At 39.4% G+C, this 17,016-nt stretch overlaps 1 protein-coding gene across 1 annotated transcript; it reads right to left on the reverse strand.

Annotated features, from left to right (window-relative positions):
- Positions 1–1,362: 1,362 nt before the first annotated feature.
- Pabpc5 (poly(A) binding protein cytoplasmic 5) lies at positions 1,363–3,427 on the reverse strand. The gene has a single exon (XM_075957264.1). The coding sequence runs from the start codon at positions 3,294–3,296 to the stop codon at positions 2,148–2,150; it is 1,149 nt and encodes a 382-aa protein (XP_075813379.1). The 5' UTR covers positions 3,297–3,427; the 3' UTR covers positions 1,363–2,147.
- Positions 3,428–17,016: the final 13,589 nt, after the last annotated feature.

Raw genomic sequence — 17,016 nt, forward strand, 5'->3', positions numbered from 1 at the left:
TTGGGGCTGAAGTTATGTCTCAGTGGGTAAGATCACTGGCTTCTCTTCCAGAGCAGCAGGGTTCAATTCATTTTTTATATTATTATAGCTTCAATAATATAAACTAGGTTCATCAATCATGAAAATTATCTTTTTCTGATGTCTTTGCCATATAACTTTAGATGCATAATACCTGCTGAAAGCGTTCAAACATTTGGTGACATATCTAACTATTGTGTGTTTTAATTCTCTGGATGATTTAATTCTTACACATTAAAGAAGTTTTTTTGTCAAACTCATAATGTATATTTCCAGGAAAAAAAAGATGTACAGCACAGTAGATTTTACAAATTTTTAAAAACGTAGAATCAAAAATATTATCCAATTTTCATATTAAGGAAAATTATGAAGTTCCTAACACACACACACACACACACACACACGTGTGTGTGTGTATGTGTATTAAAAGTTGAATGAGATACAATGCAAAACAAAAATATAAGTTATTTATTTTTGTACAAAAGTGTGCACATCTAATAAAAAGATATAAAAGGGTATACACATACTAAAATTGAGAATGAATTTCTTCAGTAATGTTTATAAGGTTCACGATTATGTTTATGTATTACATTTATAATCAATAAATCAGTGATTTTCATTTTGAAAATATTATAATATGTATATACACCTACAATTGAATATCATTACATAGAAATATCCAATTTTCATGTTATGGTCAAAAAGTTTTAAAATTGTGCACTTTTTATGCTGTTAATGAAAATGAAAATTCTTCTGTATAGCAAAAAAACAAACAACTGGCAAGAGACATCAAACATGTTCTTGTGACTGAATCTGTCTTATGAGTGAATTATATAGTCTAAGAAAGTTATTTAAGTTAAATAAAATTTGATTAGTTTTCTGATTTTCAAAAAATGCTTATTCTGATGTTAAGAGTTATATGGATTAAAAGATTAAAGTGAGGAGAAGAGGTTACTGCAATGAAACATGGAGAATTTTTATCTTAGAAATTGTATTGCACATGAAGAAGCTGCAGAATAATTTTTTTGGTTCCTAATGTTTGGAAACAGCACATTTTGTTTTAAACGTTTTGAAGGAGGAAAGGATAATCTTTTGGAGTTAATAATGCTTATATAATGGATGGAGAATTATGACCTATTCAAGAAAAAAATCTCTTCCTTAATGATACAACTGTCAATCTTTGCACATGGATATATTCAAGGTTAACAAGAAACAACAGGTCATTAGCTTTTCAGCAGCAGTGTATAAAATGTTTAAAGGTAAAAAAAATGTTAGGGTAATATTAAATATTCTTTCTATTTAACATAGTCTACCTGTAGGTATGAATTATATACATTTAGAAAAACAGCTATTAAGGATGCTTCTTAGAATATCATCAAATATTAAATATTGTGGAAAATATTTTAAGTCACCATCAGATTTTGAATAGATATTTATAAATGTAACAGTTTTCTAAAAGTGCCAACTGCAAAACAAGAGCATGACATTAATAATAGCATTTTCCAATACTTCTTCAAAGACACTAACAAATCAGTAGAATGCTCCCAATATATTTATAAAGGAATAATAATACAAATAAATAAGATATACTATTCATAAAATTTAAAAAGAATATTCCTTTTAAATCATAATTTAAAATGAGATTATGGTTCAATTTAAGTGTCTCATATGCATTTTCCCCTCCTTTAATGACTTCTCTAAAAAGCAAGTGGTGACTTTTCACTTTGTCAGAATCAGAAATAAGAACAATGCTAATAATATTTTCATGGTAGTAATTACAATATCATTATTAAAATAAAGACAGAAATATAATCAACTGGCTCCTTTATGCAATTCATAAAAATTAAGAGGAATAAATTTTATTCTCCAATTTACTAAGGATAAAGATTATGTAAAGAATTCAGACAACTGACAATATTATATATTTAAAATTATGTTCTTCACTATAACGAAAAAGATTTTCTCTGTACACTTGCCAAAATAATTTTTTACACGCACACACAAAAATAAAATAACAAAGACAAAACAAAACAAAAATCTGTGAATTGACAGAAATAACCCCCTATTACAAAGATGCTCAAGCTAAGTAGGTAACAGCTAAAGGCTAAACAAAATGATCATTGTGATTCTCACCACCTGCCCCTTGCTTGGCCCAGAGTGACATTTAGTGGTTTAGAGCCTACTACACGACCATTCATCTCATCTACTGCTTTGGTAGCTTCTTCAAAAGAAGAGAAGCAGACAACACCAAACCCTTTGCCTTGTTCCACTTCCATCATCACTTTGGCTCGACTAATTGATCCAAACGAAGAAAATTCTTTCTTCAGTTTTTCATCATCGATGGTCTCATCCAGGTTCTTAATATAGATGGGCACTCCTAGAGGCCTACTTTTTTCTTTTAATTTTAGCCTTTCAAATCTCCGCCTTAACTCAGCCAAGCGTTCAATTTTTTTCTGTGCTCTCCCTACATATAGGACTTTCCCGTCTATTGACTTGCCATTCAGGTCTAGCACAGCTTTTTGGGCAGCTTCATGTGTCCCATATCTTACAAATCCAAAGCCTTTAGATTTTCCACTGGCATCTCTTATTACTTTAACACTCTCAGTTGGACCATATTCACTGAAAAGTTCCTTTAGTTTCTCATCATCCATGTCATCTCCAAAATTTTTCACGAAAACATTGGTAAATGTTGCTCTATCCCTTGTTCTGACTTCAGCTGCTCTCTCTTCAGGAAATTTGAATCGGCCCACATACACCTGACGGTTGTTGAGCCGAACTCCGTTCATGTGCCATATAGCCCTATTGGCAGCAGCAAGGCTATCAAAGTGGACATAGGCATAACCCTTAGAGCCATTGTCATCACATACAACTTTACAGGAAAGAATGTTCCCAAAAGCAGAAAATAAATAAAAGAGGGCCCTATTGTCTATGGATTTATCCAAGTTTTTGATGAATATATTTCCAACTCCAGACTTTCTTAAGCGGTCATCTGGCTGTGACCACATGAGGCGAAATGGTTTACCATTAATTAAATCAAAATTCATTGTGTTCAAGGCCCACTCAGCATCCGCAGGAAAGCGGAAGTTAACATAACCATAACCCAGGGGCTTGCGGGTCACCGGGTCACGGCAGATTCTAGTGAAGCGTAGAGGGCCAGCAGGTCTGAACTTCTTATAGAGCATGTCCTCTGTGACATCAGGGGCCAAGTCACCCACATACAGGGCAGCCTTGAGGTACTTCTTTTTCTTGCCAGCAGTATTAGGTTCCCCACTCCCCATCTCTGAGCACTTAGAAGAAGCTCTCTTGGGAGAGGGGGAGGAGGCCCCTTTCTCTAATCTAGGGGCCAAACAGCTGTTCTTGAACAGAAACAAGCCAAGGCAGGCGAAGGGAAGCTAAAAGAAGACTCAGATCACTGTTGAGGCTGAGAAAATGAAGTTCAGAAACAGCTGGTCAGCAGGCTCAGAACAAATGCATCAGACAAAAAGGCAACCCCAAAAGCAATCTGGTCTCCCGAAGAGGACTTAGAATTTTTACCCCTTCAGATTTCAAATTGCTTTCAAACACCTGCATTAAGAACACAATAGCCCCTTCCCGGTTAAAATTAAAGAAATCACCAAGAATCTGGCTGGCTCCCCACATCTAGCTTTGTCAACAGAGGCCTCGCGACTGGCTTTCTGAAAGAAAAAAAAAAAAAAGGCCTCCAGCTCCTGTAGATTTAAAAGGCCTGCAACCCCTGCAGGTCCAAGTGTACGTATTTCTCTGCCAGCCAGAGTCAGGCTGGCTAGGTGCTCACTAAGGCCTTTCTGCATTCAGCGTCTGCGAAAGGACACACAAGGCAGGCTGCTAGGAGCGGATTACACAGAGAGACAGACACACAGACACACGCGTGGGGAACCGGAGACCGCCCAGATCCCCAAGATGCCCACTGGGTACGGACCGAGTGAGGCGCGGTGATTTCTGCAGCCTGAGGCTCTCGGCAGGTCCGGAGGGACTGACAGGCAGCCACGCTGTGGGTCAGCTCTGACGCAGGGCGGATCTAGACAGATGTGGGCGGAGTCATCAGAGGAGGGCAGACGCGCCAAGGGCAGACCCAGTGAGGACGGAGGGACAAGGATTGCTTCACGCAGTACAGAACAACCAAGGGCCAAAGAGACTAAGATCTTGCACAGCACCGCTGCAAGATCTTAGTCTCTTTGGCCCTTACTGGGAAACCCGGAACCTTGCTAAGTAACTTCCCCTGCATGCTTGAGAAAGAGATTCAGAGAGAGAGAGAGAGAGAGAGAGACAGAGACAGAGACAGAGACAGAGAGACAGAGAGAGAGACAGAGAGAGACAGAGAGACAGAGAGACAGAGAGAGACAGAGAGAGACAGAGAGAGACAGAGAGAGAGACAGAGAGAGAGAGAGAGAGAGATTCAAAGAAAGAGAAAAAAGGGGAGGGGGAGGGGGAGGGGGAGGGAAGGACCAAGATTGTGTTTAGATTTGTCTTTATCAAAGTTTACTTGTTTATTATTGAATTTAAGCATAGTTTATAATTCTCACTTTAACGTGATTAAAAGTGGTTATAACCAATGTAGCAAGAACACATAGGTGTTTTTTGTTTTGTTTTTGACAAATTCTCTTCTGAGGAGTAGGGTTTGTGTTGGGAAAGAAGACACAGGTTACAAACTTAATTCAGTACACTAGAAACTCAAGAGTTGATAGCTTTCCTGGATTTCAAGTGCTAAATGTTTACTGGGTCAAAAAGAACACAGAGAAGAGCTTGGCTTTGTTCCTTATTAATCCTATATCATGGTAGAATTATTCTCAGGAAGTAGGGAGAATTTTTTTTCTTTGCTCCAGTGATATTAAGGTTTTAATGGCTGGAGAGCCATAAAATGGCATTTAATGTTACATAGTGACAAAAAAAAAACCTTGATTTTTTTTTAGCAGCATTTGGGTTGAATAGTTTAAAAGTCACAATATAAAAGTTGAAAAAAGTGTATAAAATCATATAATTAACATTCTAAGATAAGGTAAGGATATCAGGACAAGGGTGCTTTCTAAAATTAATTATAAATATTAATGTGAATTATCAAGTTTAAAGCATTACTAAGAAGCAAGTTGCTATATCTATCTATGTATCTATCATATGTCTACCTATCTAGCAATAAAATGGTGGTATTGTGGTACTAAATATTGAATCTAAAGCCTTAAGCACTGTAAAGAAAACAGGTTTAAATGAATTTTTAATTGTATTTGTGTCTCTAAATGTTACTTTTTTATTTTAAATTATTTAACAAAACTAATGGCAGAGAATGTGGTATGATACATCTGTAATGACAGAACTTTGAAGTGGATAACAAGTTGAAGGCTAGCCCGATACACTTCTCAAGACATTCGGTCATCTTTCATCAAGGGAACTGTTCTTTGCAATAGATGGAGACTGGCACAGAAAACCTCAACCAATAAAAATGTGCAGTTTTGGAGCCCAATCCTAATAGAGTCATCTACAAAACATGATTGTAACTAAAACTCTAGGAACATTGCAGAAGATGGAGTGGAAAGACTGTAAGAGCCAGAGGACTTGAGAATTTGCTGTAAGATTGTGTGTCATACCAATATCTGAAGCTACATTTAAAAAGTCTCAACAAAATTGATGCTATGATGTGAGTAGAATGAGGGTGATGTCATTGTAGATGTCAAACTGGATGGGGAAAACCCACAGTTGCCTAAATTCTACACAGAACTATAAATAACCAAGAAAAGCTGGCATCTTGAATTATGTATTCCCAACGGGGAAAACATAGCAATTGGTGTTCCAGTGCCTAACAGACAGGCCTAAAAGCATATATACATAAACATCATAAGAAAAGATAATATTGAGAAATGTATATATAAATACATAGAAAAAAGGCATGAAATAATAATTATTGATAAAAGAGGCCAGGTATTTGAGATAGAGTGGAGAAGGGTATTGGTGGAGGTTTTGTAGGGGGGGAAATGGAAGGTAGAAATGTAATAATTAAATTATTTTTTTTCTTTTTCTTTTCTTTTTTATTTTATTGAGAATAGGAAAGAAAAAAAAACAAGTTTCCACCTCATCCCAGCCTCCCATTTCCCTCCCCCTCCTCGCACCCTTCTCCCCCTCCTCCCACTCCTCTCTCCCTCCCTCTCCAGTCCAAAGAGCAGTCAGGGTTCCCTGCCCTGTGGTAAATCCAAGGTCCTCCCCCTCCGTCCATATCTAGGAAGGTGAACATCCAAACTGGTTAGGCTCCCACAAAGCCAGCACATTGCTTAGGATCAAAACTCCATGCCATTGTCCTTGGCTTCTCTTCAGCCCTCATTGTTCGCCCTGTTCAGAGAGTCCACTTTTAACCCATGCTTTTTCAGTCACAGTCCAGCTGGCCTTGGTGAGCTCCCAGTAGATCAGCTCCACTGTCTCAGTGGGTGGGTGCACCCTTCGTGGTCCCGACTTCTTTGCTCATGTTCTCCCTCCTTCTGCTCCTCATTGGGGCCTTGGGAGCTCAGTCCAGTGCTCCAGTGTGGGTCTCTGTCTCTATCACCATCCATCACCAGATGAAGATTCTATGATGATATGCAAGATATTCGTCAGTATTGCTAGAGGATAGGGCCATTTCAGGTTCCCTATCCTCAGCTGCCCAAGGAACTAACTGGGGACCTCGGCTTGGGCTCCTGGGAGCCACTCTGGGTTCAAGTCTCTTGCCAACCCTAAAGTGGGTCCCTTAACTAGGAATTGTGCTTCCGTGCTCCCCTATCCAACCTTCTTTTATCCCAATCCTCCTTTTTCCCCTAGTTCCCCCCATCCTCCCCTTCTCCCTTTTCTCTCTCCGTCTCCCCTTACACCCATCCCACCCCACCCCCAAGATCCCAATTTTCTCCCCGGCAATTTTGTCTATTTCCCATAGCCAAGAGGATAAATATATGTTTTTTTCCTTTGGTTCACCTTCTTACTTAGGTTCTTTAGGATCACCAATTGTAGACTCCCTGACCCTTATTTATGGCTAGAAACCAATTATGAGTGAGTACATCCCATATTCATCTTTTTGGGTCTGGGTTACCTCACTCAGAATAGTGTTTTCTATTTCCATCCATTTGCATGCAAAATTCGGGAAGTCATTGTTTTTTACCGCAGCATAGTACTCTAATGTGTATATATTCCACACTTTCTTCATCCATTCTTCCATTGAGGGACATCTAGGTTGTTTCCAGGTTCTGGCTATTACAAATAATACTGCTATGAACATGCTTGAACAAATGCTATTGTCATATGATAAGGCATCTCTTGGGTATATTCCCAGGAGTGGTATTGCTGGGTCCAGGGGTAGGTTGATCCCGAATTTCCTGAGAAACCGAAACACTGATTTCCAAAGTGGTTGCACAAGATTGCATTCCCACCAGCAATGAATGAGGGTACCCCTTCCTCCACAGCCTCTCCAGCAAAGGCTATCATTGGAATTTTTTATTTTAGCCATTCTGACAGGTGTAAGATGATATCTCAAAGTTGTTTTGATTTGCATTTCCCTGATCGCTAAGGAGGTTGAGCATGACCTTAAGTGTCTTTTGGCCATTTGAACTTCCTCTGCTGAGAATTCTCTGTTCAGTTCAGTGCCCCATTTTTTAATTGGGTTAATTAGCATTTTTAAAGTCTAGTTTCTTGAGTTCTCTATATATTTTGGAGATCAGACCTTTGTCTGTTGCGGGGTTGGTGAAGATCTTCTCCCAGTCATTAGGTTGCCTTTTTGTCTTGGTGACAGTGTCCTTTGCTTTAGAGAAGCTTCTCAGTTTTAGTAGGTCCCATTTATTCAATGTTGCCCTTAATGTTTATGCTGTTGGGGTTACACATAGGAAGCGATCTCCTGTGCCCATCTGTTGTAGGGTACTTCCCAATTTCTCTTCTATTAGGTTCAATGTGTTCTGACCGATAGTGAGGTCTTTAATCCATTTGGACTTGAGTTTTGTGCATGGTGATAGATATGGGTCTATTTTTATTCTTCTACAGGTTGACATCCAGTTATACCAGCACCATTTGTTGAAGATGCTGTCTTTCTTCCATTGTCTACTTTTGGCTCCTTTATCAAAAATGAGGTGTCCATAGGTTTGTGGGTTAAAATTCGGGTCTTCTATACGATTCCATTGGTCGACTTCTCTGTTTTTATGCCAGTACCATACTGTTTTCATCACTGTAGCTCTGTAATAGAGTTTGAAGTCAGGGATGACAATGCCTCCAGACAATCCTTTATTGTATAGGATTGTTTTGGCTATCCTGTGTTTCTTGTTTTTCCATATAAAGTTGATTATTGTCCTCTCAAGGTCTGTGAAGAATTTTGATGGGATCTTGATGGGGATTGCATTGAATCTATAAATTCCCTTTGTTAGAATTGCCATTTTTACTATGTTGATCCTCCCAATCCAAGAGCAAGGGAGGTCCTTCCATTTTCTGGTATGTTTCTTCAATGCCTTAAAGTTCTTGTCAAATAGATCTTTCACTTCCTTGGTTAGAGTTACCCCAAGATATTTTATGTTTTTTGTGGCTATCGTGAAAGATGAAGCTTCTCTGATTTCCCTCTCTGCTTCCACATCCTTTGTGTATAAGAGGGCGACTGATTTTTTGGAGTTGATCTTGTATCCTGCCACATTACTAAAGGTGTTTATTAGTTGTAAAAGTTCTTTGGTGGAGTTTTGGGGGTCGCTTATGTACACTATCATATCATCTACAAATAATAAAAGTATGACTTCTTCCTTCCCAATTTGAATCCCCTTGATCTCCTTATGCTGTGTTATTGCTATTGCTAGAACTTCAAGCACTATATTGAAGAGATATGTAGAGAGTGGACAGCCTTGTCGTGTTCCTGATTTTAGTGGGATGGCTTTGAGTTTCTCTCCATTTAATTTAGTGTTAGCTGTTGGCTTGCTGTATATTGCTTTTATTATATTTAGGAATGAACCTTGTATCCCTAATCTCTCAAAGACCTTTATCATAAAGGGGTGTTCAATTTTGTCAAATGCTTTTTCAGCATCTATTGAGATGATCATATTTTTTTCCTTCAGTTTATTTATATGATGGATTACATTGATAGATTTTCATATGTTGAACCAGCCCTGCCTCTCTGGGATGAAGCCTACTTGATCATAATGTATTATTTTTTGGATGTGTTCTTGGATTCAGTTTGCCAGTATTTTATGGAGAATTTTTGCATCAATGTTCATGAGTGAGATTGGTCTGTAATTCTCTTTCTTGGTTGGTTCTATGTGTTATTTTGGATTCAGGGTGATTGTAGCTTCATTAAAGGAGGTTGGGGTGGGGTGGAGTAAGGGGATATGGGGAGAAAAAAAGTGAGAAGGGGATGGGGAGAGCTTGGGGGAATGGGATGGTTGGGAAGGAGGAAGGGTGGATATGGGGGCAGGGAAGTATATATCTTAATTAAGGGAGTCATTTTAGGGTTGGCAAGAGACTTGACTCTAGAGGTGTCCCAATTTGTCCATGGAGATGTCTCCAGCTAGGTCCTCGGACAGCTGAGGAGAGGGAGCCTGAAATGGCTTGATCCTATAGCCATACTTATGAATATCTTGCATATCACCATAGAACCTTCATCTAGCAATGGATGAAGCTAGAAACAGAGATCCACATTGGAGCACTGGACTGAGTTCCCAAGTTCCAAATGAGGAGCAGAAGGAGGGAGAACATGAACAAGGAAGACAGGACCGCAAGGGGTGTGCCCATCCACTGAGACAGTGGGGCTGATCTAATGGGAGCTCACCAAAACAACCTGGATTGGGACTGATGGAGCATATGAGCAAACCAAACTCTCTGAATGTGTCAGACAAGGAGGTCTGACTGAGAAGTCAAGGACAATGGCACTGGGTTTTGATCCTACTGCATGTACTGGCTTTGTGGGAGCGTAGTCTGTTAGGATGCTCTCCTTCCTAGACCTGGATGGAGAGGGGAAGACCTTGGACTTTCCATAGGGCAGAGAACCCTGACTATTGTCTGGACTGGAGAGTAACTGTGAAGGAAATAGGGGGAGGGGGATGGATGTGGGAAATGGGCAGAGGGGAGGATGTGGAAATTTTTTAAGTAAAAATAAATTAAAAAATGCTAAAAAAAAGGATTCAGTAATGTTACTTTTACAAATGTGGATTCCCTTATTTTTAGAATATGAAATGTTCTTCTCCATCTCCTTTAATCAATTATAGCTTGACGTTTATTTTCTTAAACATTAGGATAGCTACATCACTGTGTTTCTTAGGTCCATTATTCTTGGAATATTTTCCAGCCGTTTACTCTGAAGTAATGTCTGTCTTCGAGGCTGATGTGTGTGTGTGTGTGTGTGTGTGTGTGTTTGTATGCAATAGATAGATGGGTCCTATTTATATATTCATTGTAGTAATAAGGAGTGGCAGGGCTGCATCCCCAGCACCCAGGCCACCTGCTCGGCTAGCTTATGCCCCAAAATAATTACACAGACACTGTATTCTTTTAATCACTGCTTGGCTCATTTCTAGCTAGCCTCTTCTCGGCTAACTCTCACACCTGGTCTAGCCCATTTCTAATATTCTATGTAGCACAGCTAGGTGCGCTTACTGCGAAGATTCTAGCCTAATTCCATCCTGGGTCAGAGATTCATTGCGTGCATCTTCCCTGGAGTGGGGAGCATGGCGTCTCCCTGAGGCGTTTGCTCCCGAGAGGAGAGCTGTGGAGTCTGAGCTCACTTCCTCTTCCTCCTAGCGTTCTGTTCTGTTTACTCCTCCCACCTATCTTCTAACCAATGAGGACCAAGAAGTTTCTTTTTATTTAACCAATGACCTTCCTCCATCATTTCCCCTTTTTCGGTTTAAACAACAACAAAAAAGGAAGGGCTTTAACTTTAACATAGCAAAATTACATATAACGAAACAGTTGTCAAGTATAAGTTACAATAATCTTTATCATAACTAAGGAAAACTATAACTATAACTAACTATTCTTAACTTCATCAAAGACTCCAGAAAGATACAATACTACCTAAGCAAACAAGAAAAAAGCAACTTTTAAAACTCTAGAAATGACAGAGATATCTCGCTGACTGGACAGTCACCCAAAGTTCCTCTGTACCGTTGGGGCATCCATCTTCAGCCTTCAGGCCCATGGTATCTAGCAGACATTTCCATGAAGCAGGACATTTCAAAGGCAGTCACTATCTGCTTGTCCCAAAGAATGTCTTACATACTCTTTCATGAATCAGGAACCCCAAAAGTTCATCTCACCTTTAGGCAAGCTCAGTAGTCCTCTCTCTATGGGTTCTCTGTGTCCAGTTTATGCAATAGTCCAGGCAAGAGCAGTTTCTTGCCCAAATGGCTCTCAAACTCCATAAGGTGCCTCTTCGATGCCCATCTTCTTCTTGAAGTAGATTGGTGCTGCCAGGAGCAGACGTATCTCATTGTCATGAAAAGCCCTAAGTTATTAAAACATTTAAAATGCCATATTCTATAATCTTTAAAAAATATGAAGAATGCCTATCTAAAATATATCTATGTACATCTAGAAAATCTTAACTAACATGACTACAAGCTTGACTATTATTGATTATCCATTAACAACCTATATACATTACATTTTTAAGTGAACTACACAATCACAATACCTTAATCAAGATCAGAAACACTTATACATATAAGAAAATTGACCTTAAATCTCTATCAATAAAGCAAAATCTATACTAATGCAAATTATTCATATCTATATCATATCCCCCTTTAAATGTAAAAGAACATTTATAAACATTTTTTGGGAATATGGGTGCAGTTATTTCTCTCCCAACTGCTTCCTGTTGAATGGGGGCGCTGTTAATCAGATCATTTAGGGTGTAACCTGTGTGCCAGGTTTATCTCAGTTGGCAGTTGAGTGAAGTAATATTTTGAGGGTGTTCACAGGAACCTTCGGGAGGTCGTGGTCTATCATACCATATCGGGATAGATGCAATCCACAGGGTCTGGTCCTCTGTGAAAACAAAAGAAGACCCTCCTCAAAGCATCATATCCTTAGACCCAAATTCTGAAATTATACCCTCATGATATCCGTTCTGGTTTAGCTTGGCAGCCCATATAATGAAATGTCTCTCTGTACTTAGCTCCTTCACAGTCAAAAATTTTAAAGAAAACACAATGTATATAATCCAGACTCTCTATGAATTTTCCATTTTTACGTGGCTTATTTTTCTTTATTTCTTTTAATCTCTTAACTATCTGTACTCTGTCTCTTTAAAGACTTTACCTTTTTTTTTAACATTAACTTTATTTTCTACATTCTTTTTCTCTCTCCCAAGCCTACGTACATTCATCCGACAGTGTGACTCATTTAGTGGTCTGAATCTGTCCTATTGTAAATCTGCAATTTTTTACTATCCAGGAGCACTTTTGATTTGCGCCTTTAAATCACTAGGCGCTTAAGAATCTAAGCTGTGACATTCCTAGGTTAACTTTTTGCTTTTTGAGCGTATATCTTTGACCTGGAATAACTCTGTAGACCAGGCTGTCTTTGAACCCTCAGAGATCCGCCTGTCTCTGCCTCCCAGGCATTGGGATTAAAGGTGTTTGCTACTACACCTTGAACTCACAGAGATCTATTTGTCTCTGCCTTTTAGGCACTGGGATTAAAGGCGTGTGCTACCACACCTTGAAGTCACAGAGGTCAATCTCCCTCTGCCTTCCAAGTGTTGGGATTAAAGGTGTGTACTACCACACACAACAATTCTCTTCCTTTTTTTGTTTTTTGCTTTAAGAACTTCAACTTTTAGTCTGCATATATTTTTAACACACTTTAAACCATTCATAAATTTTCTCTGTCTTTGAATCTCTCTTTACTGTATATCTCTCTTTTTCTGACCACATCAGTCTTTAATTTACCAAGCAATCTCAGGAGGACTAAAGGTGTGGCTTTGCCGGCTAGATGTAGCCCATTCCTTAGCTTTCCAGCCTCATGGCTGAGGTACTGGCTGTAGCCATGTTTATAGCCACAACTCTATGGCATTTCAAGTTCCCTGCCAGCCAGCGAGCTACAACAGACAACACTCAATTCCTCTCTCAGTAGCCAGCCCTCCTGCCTCAAACAGTCAGAGTTTGCCCTGGCAGGATGGCCCAGGAGGCCGGCATTTTTAAACAGCACAGCTTTTTTCCTGCTACGGCTGAAAAATGAAAAGCATGCGTTCAGCTTTTCATCAACACCGTTTAAGTGTTTCATGGCAGGACCTCTTAATGAGCTGCAGGATTTTGCAGCTAAAGCTGAGTCAGGAAGCCTCTCTTAGATGAGAGCGCTTGCTTGCCTCTAGCAAGCAGAGTAGACACGAGAGAGTGCTGTTACCAAGAAACCATGCACAAAGCTGTCATTTTGTTCTAGAATTACTTCCCAAGCTGTCTCAGGCTTTATGTGGAAGCTGTTGTCCACGTGGGCGCCATTTGTAGTTATATGGGCAGCAGGGCTGCATCCCCAGCACCCAGGCCACCTGCTCGGCTAGCTTATGCCCCGAAATAATTAGACGGACACTGTATTGTTTTAATCACTGCTTGGCTCATTTCTAGCTAGCCTCTTCTCGGCTAACTCTCACACCTGGACTAGCCCATTTCTAATATTCTATGTAGCACAGCTAGGTGCACTTACCAGGAAGATTCTAGCCTAAGTCCACCCTGGGTCAGAGATTCATTGCGTGCATCTTCCCTGGAGCAGGGAGCATGGCATCTCCCTGAGGCGTTTGCTCCCGAGAGGAGAGCTGTAGAGTCTGAGCTCACTTCCTCTTCCTCACAGCATTCTGTTCTGTTTACTCCTCCCACCTATCTTCTAACCAATGAGGACCAAGCAGTGTCTTTTTATTTAACCAATGACCTTCCTCCATCAATTCATACTAATAGCCTGTGTCTTTTTATAGGTGAATGGAGACCATTGATATTGAAAGATATTATTGACCAGAGGCTGCTAATCCCTATTATATTTGGTTTTGGTAGTTTTGGTGTTAGTATTGTTTGTCTGTTTTCTTTCATTGAAGTTTGCTGATGTGAGGTTATTTGTTGCCTGTGTTTTTGTGGGTGCAGTTAACTTTCTTGAGTTTGAGTTTTCCTTTTACTACTATTTTTAAGGCTGGGTTTGTTTATAGGTATTGTTTTAATCTGGTTTTGTCATGGAATATCTTGGTTTTTCTAATATGGTGATTGAGAGCTTTGCTGGATGTAGTTGAGGCTGATATCTGTGGTCTCTTAATGTTTGCAGAACATCTGTCCTGATGTTCAGAGTTTCCATTGAGAAGTCAGGTGTAATTCTAGATCTGTCTTATATGTTACTTGGCCTTTTCCCTTTGTAGCTCTTAGGTTTTTTTTTTTTCTTTATTTTGTCTGTATATTTTTTTTTTATAGTTATATGGCAAAAGGACTTTTTTGGGAGTCTATTCTATTTGGTGTTTTGTAGGCTTCTTGTACTTTCATAGGCATGTTCTTCTTTAGATTGGAGAAGTTTTTTTTTTTCTACGATTTTATTGAATGTAATTTCTGTTCTTTAAAGCTGGTATTCTTCTTCTATCTCTACTATTCTTAGGTTTAATATTTTTCATGGTGTCCCAGATGGCCTGGATGTTTTATGTTATGAATTTGTTGGGTTTACCATTTTTATTTGACCTATGAGTCTATTTTCTCCAATGCATCTTCCATATCTTGGGTTTTATTGTTTATGCTTGCATCTTTAGTTCCTGTTCATTTTCCCAGATTGTCCAGTTCTAAAATTCCCTTGATTTCTTTATTGCCTTTATTGGATTTTTCAAGTCTATGGCTTTTTTCTTCCCATGTTTAATTGTTCTCCTTCTCCTCCTCCTCCTCCTCCTCCTCCTCCTCCTCCTCCTCCTCCTCCTCCTCCTCCTCCTCCTCCTCCTCCTCTTCCTCCTCCTCCTTCTTCTTCTTCTTCTTCCTCTTCCTCCTCCTCTTTCTCTTCACTCCTCCTCTTCTTGTTCTTTTTGTTGTTGTTGTTGTTGTTGTTGTTGTTCTTCTTCTTCTTCTTCTTGCTTTTCTAGGCTTTCTTAACTTCTTTTAAGGGATTGCTTGGTTTCTTCGATTTTTTGTTTGTCTCTTCCTCCATTTTTCTATGTGAATTTTTTATCTCCTTCTTAACGATCTCTATCATTTTTATAAATTTATTTTTAAGGTCATTTTCTTCTGCTTCATCTGTGTTAGGATATTCAGGTCTTGCTGTTGTGTAATCACTAGTTTCTGGTGTTTCCATATTGTTCTTCATGTTATTGAATGTATTCATTCTTTTCTGTCTACCCATCTCTACTGCAATAGATATAGTTTGAGCCTGTAATTCTTATGGTCACTCTTCCTCCAGGTGCAATTGGGGACTACTGGGTGCAGTTGGGGACTGCAGCTGCAGTGGTCATTGTCCCTCTAGATGTATGTGGGGCTGGTATGGCTGATGGTCACTGACTCTCCAGGTATAAGGATAGCACCTGGATCATGTGGTTGCTGTCACCCTTGGTGCAGGTGGGTGACTGGATCTGATAGTCACTTTTCCTTCAGGTGCATGTGTGGTATGCTGGTTCTGTGGTTACTATTATGACAGGGATGGTTTGCTGGAGAGGGTGTTGTTATCTTGTCACTGGGGTTACTGTGGGTGGGGGAAAGTTGAAGACTAGTCCTAGAAACCAGGACTTTCCAGCTTGATACTCAACTGTCCCTACAGGTAGAGGTGGGCCTGATGGGTCCTCTGGTTGCTATTTTGGAGGGTGATGGTTATTAAGTGGTGTTTCTGAATATTAGATGAAGAAAGTGCAAATGTTTGATTCCCATTGAAGTAATCAATTGTTTAGTACTAAAATTGAATTGTGTACTATTGTAGAAGTCATGAATTCAAAGTAACAGTTTTAAAAATAAAATTGGCTGGGAGATGATGGCATATACCTTTAATCCCATCATTAGTGAGGCCAAAGCCAGCAGATCTCTGTGGGGTCAAGGCCAGCCTTATCTACAAGATCTAGTTTCCAGGACAGGCTCCAAAGCTGCAACAAAGAAATCCTGTTTTGAAAAAAAAATAATTAAAGAAAAAAAAAAATTGAAATCATAAAAGGAGAAAAAATAATGTTCTATTATCGTGGAGGGGGTAGTTTATTGCAGATAAAAGAGAATGGCCAGAGACAGAAATATCCAGAGTGCACATGTCTGGGCCATATAATGAGAACAGTGAGGAAATAAAAAAAAAAGAAGAGTCTCCAAATAATGGGAGTAGTCTGCTCCAGAAGACCAACCAAGATGATCTGAGGTGGAAGGGCAGATTAAATAGGGGAACATAACCAAAATGGTCTATATAGGGAAGGACATCTGTGGAAAGTGCAGTGTAGATACCTAGGCTCTAGAAGTTTACTGTACCAGGCCAGGCATGCCAGCCCTATGCTTTATAATGTAGAGACTGAGGGATGCTCAGAGGACCTGAGAGCCAGATTCACTTTGGTATGTTAAATAGGTACCTCAGTTAGTGTTTTATTACCAACTTTAGACCTAACATCTCTACCTTTTGTTATTAATTAATGATATGGGCCAATATGTAATATTTTCTATGACTACTTCCTGTTCATCTGGAGGCATCATTGTTGGAGATCCAAGAAAGCTGAAATACTTGTCAAGTTCAGAAAATGTAATCTGCTTCACTCTATCTTGGCTCTGTTAGACCACCTATGGTTCCAGAAGCACAGGCTGCTTTGGAGTACTTTGTAAGGCTGAATTACCTGGTGCATGCTCTTAGAGTAGACTGGAATAGTGAGACTCGTGCTGGTCAGCAATTCCATCAAAAATACATAGGGATGTTGCTTATTGAGAATTTTACAGTCTTTATTTTATTGGAAATCTACTGTAACATATATGGATAAGGGATACGGATGTAGAAGGAGCTGTGGGCAGGCCTGGTTTTCATCCCGCCTGGCTCCTGCATGGTTAGCTTTACACCCAAAATAACAACACGCAAATTGTATTCATTTCAACACTGCCTGGC

Source organism: Microtus pennsylvanicus, chromosome X (assembly GCF_037038515.1).
Source record: "Microtus pennsylvanicus isolate mMicPen1 chromosome X, mMicPen1.hap1, whole genome shotgun sequence".
NCBI classification, from domain to species: domain Eukaryota; kingdom Metazoa; phylum Chordata; class Mammalia; order Rodentia; family Cricetidae; genus Microtus; species Microtus pennsylvanicus.

Coding starts and splice junctions, on each gene's coding strand:
- Pabpc5 (XM_075957264.1), bottom strand. CDS start 3,296: ATGGGGAGTGGGGAACCTAATACTGCTGGCAAGAAAAAGAAGTACCTC.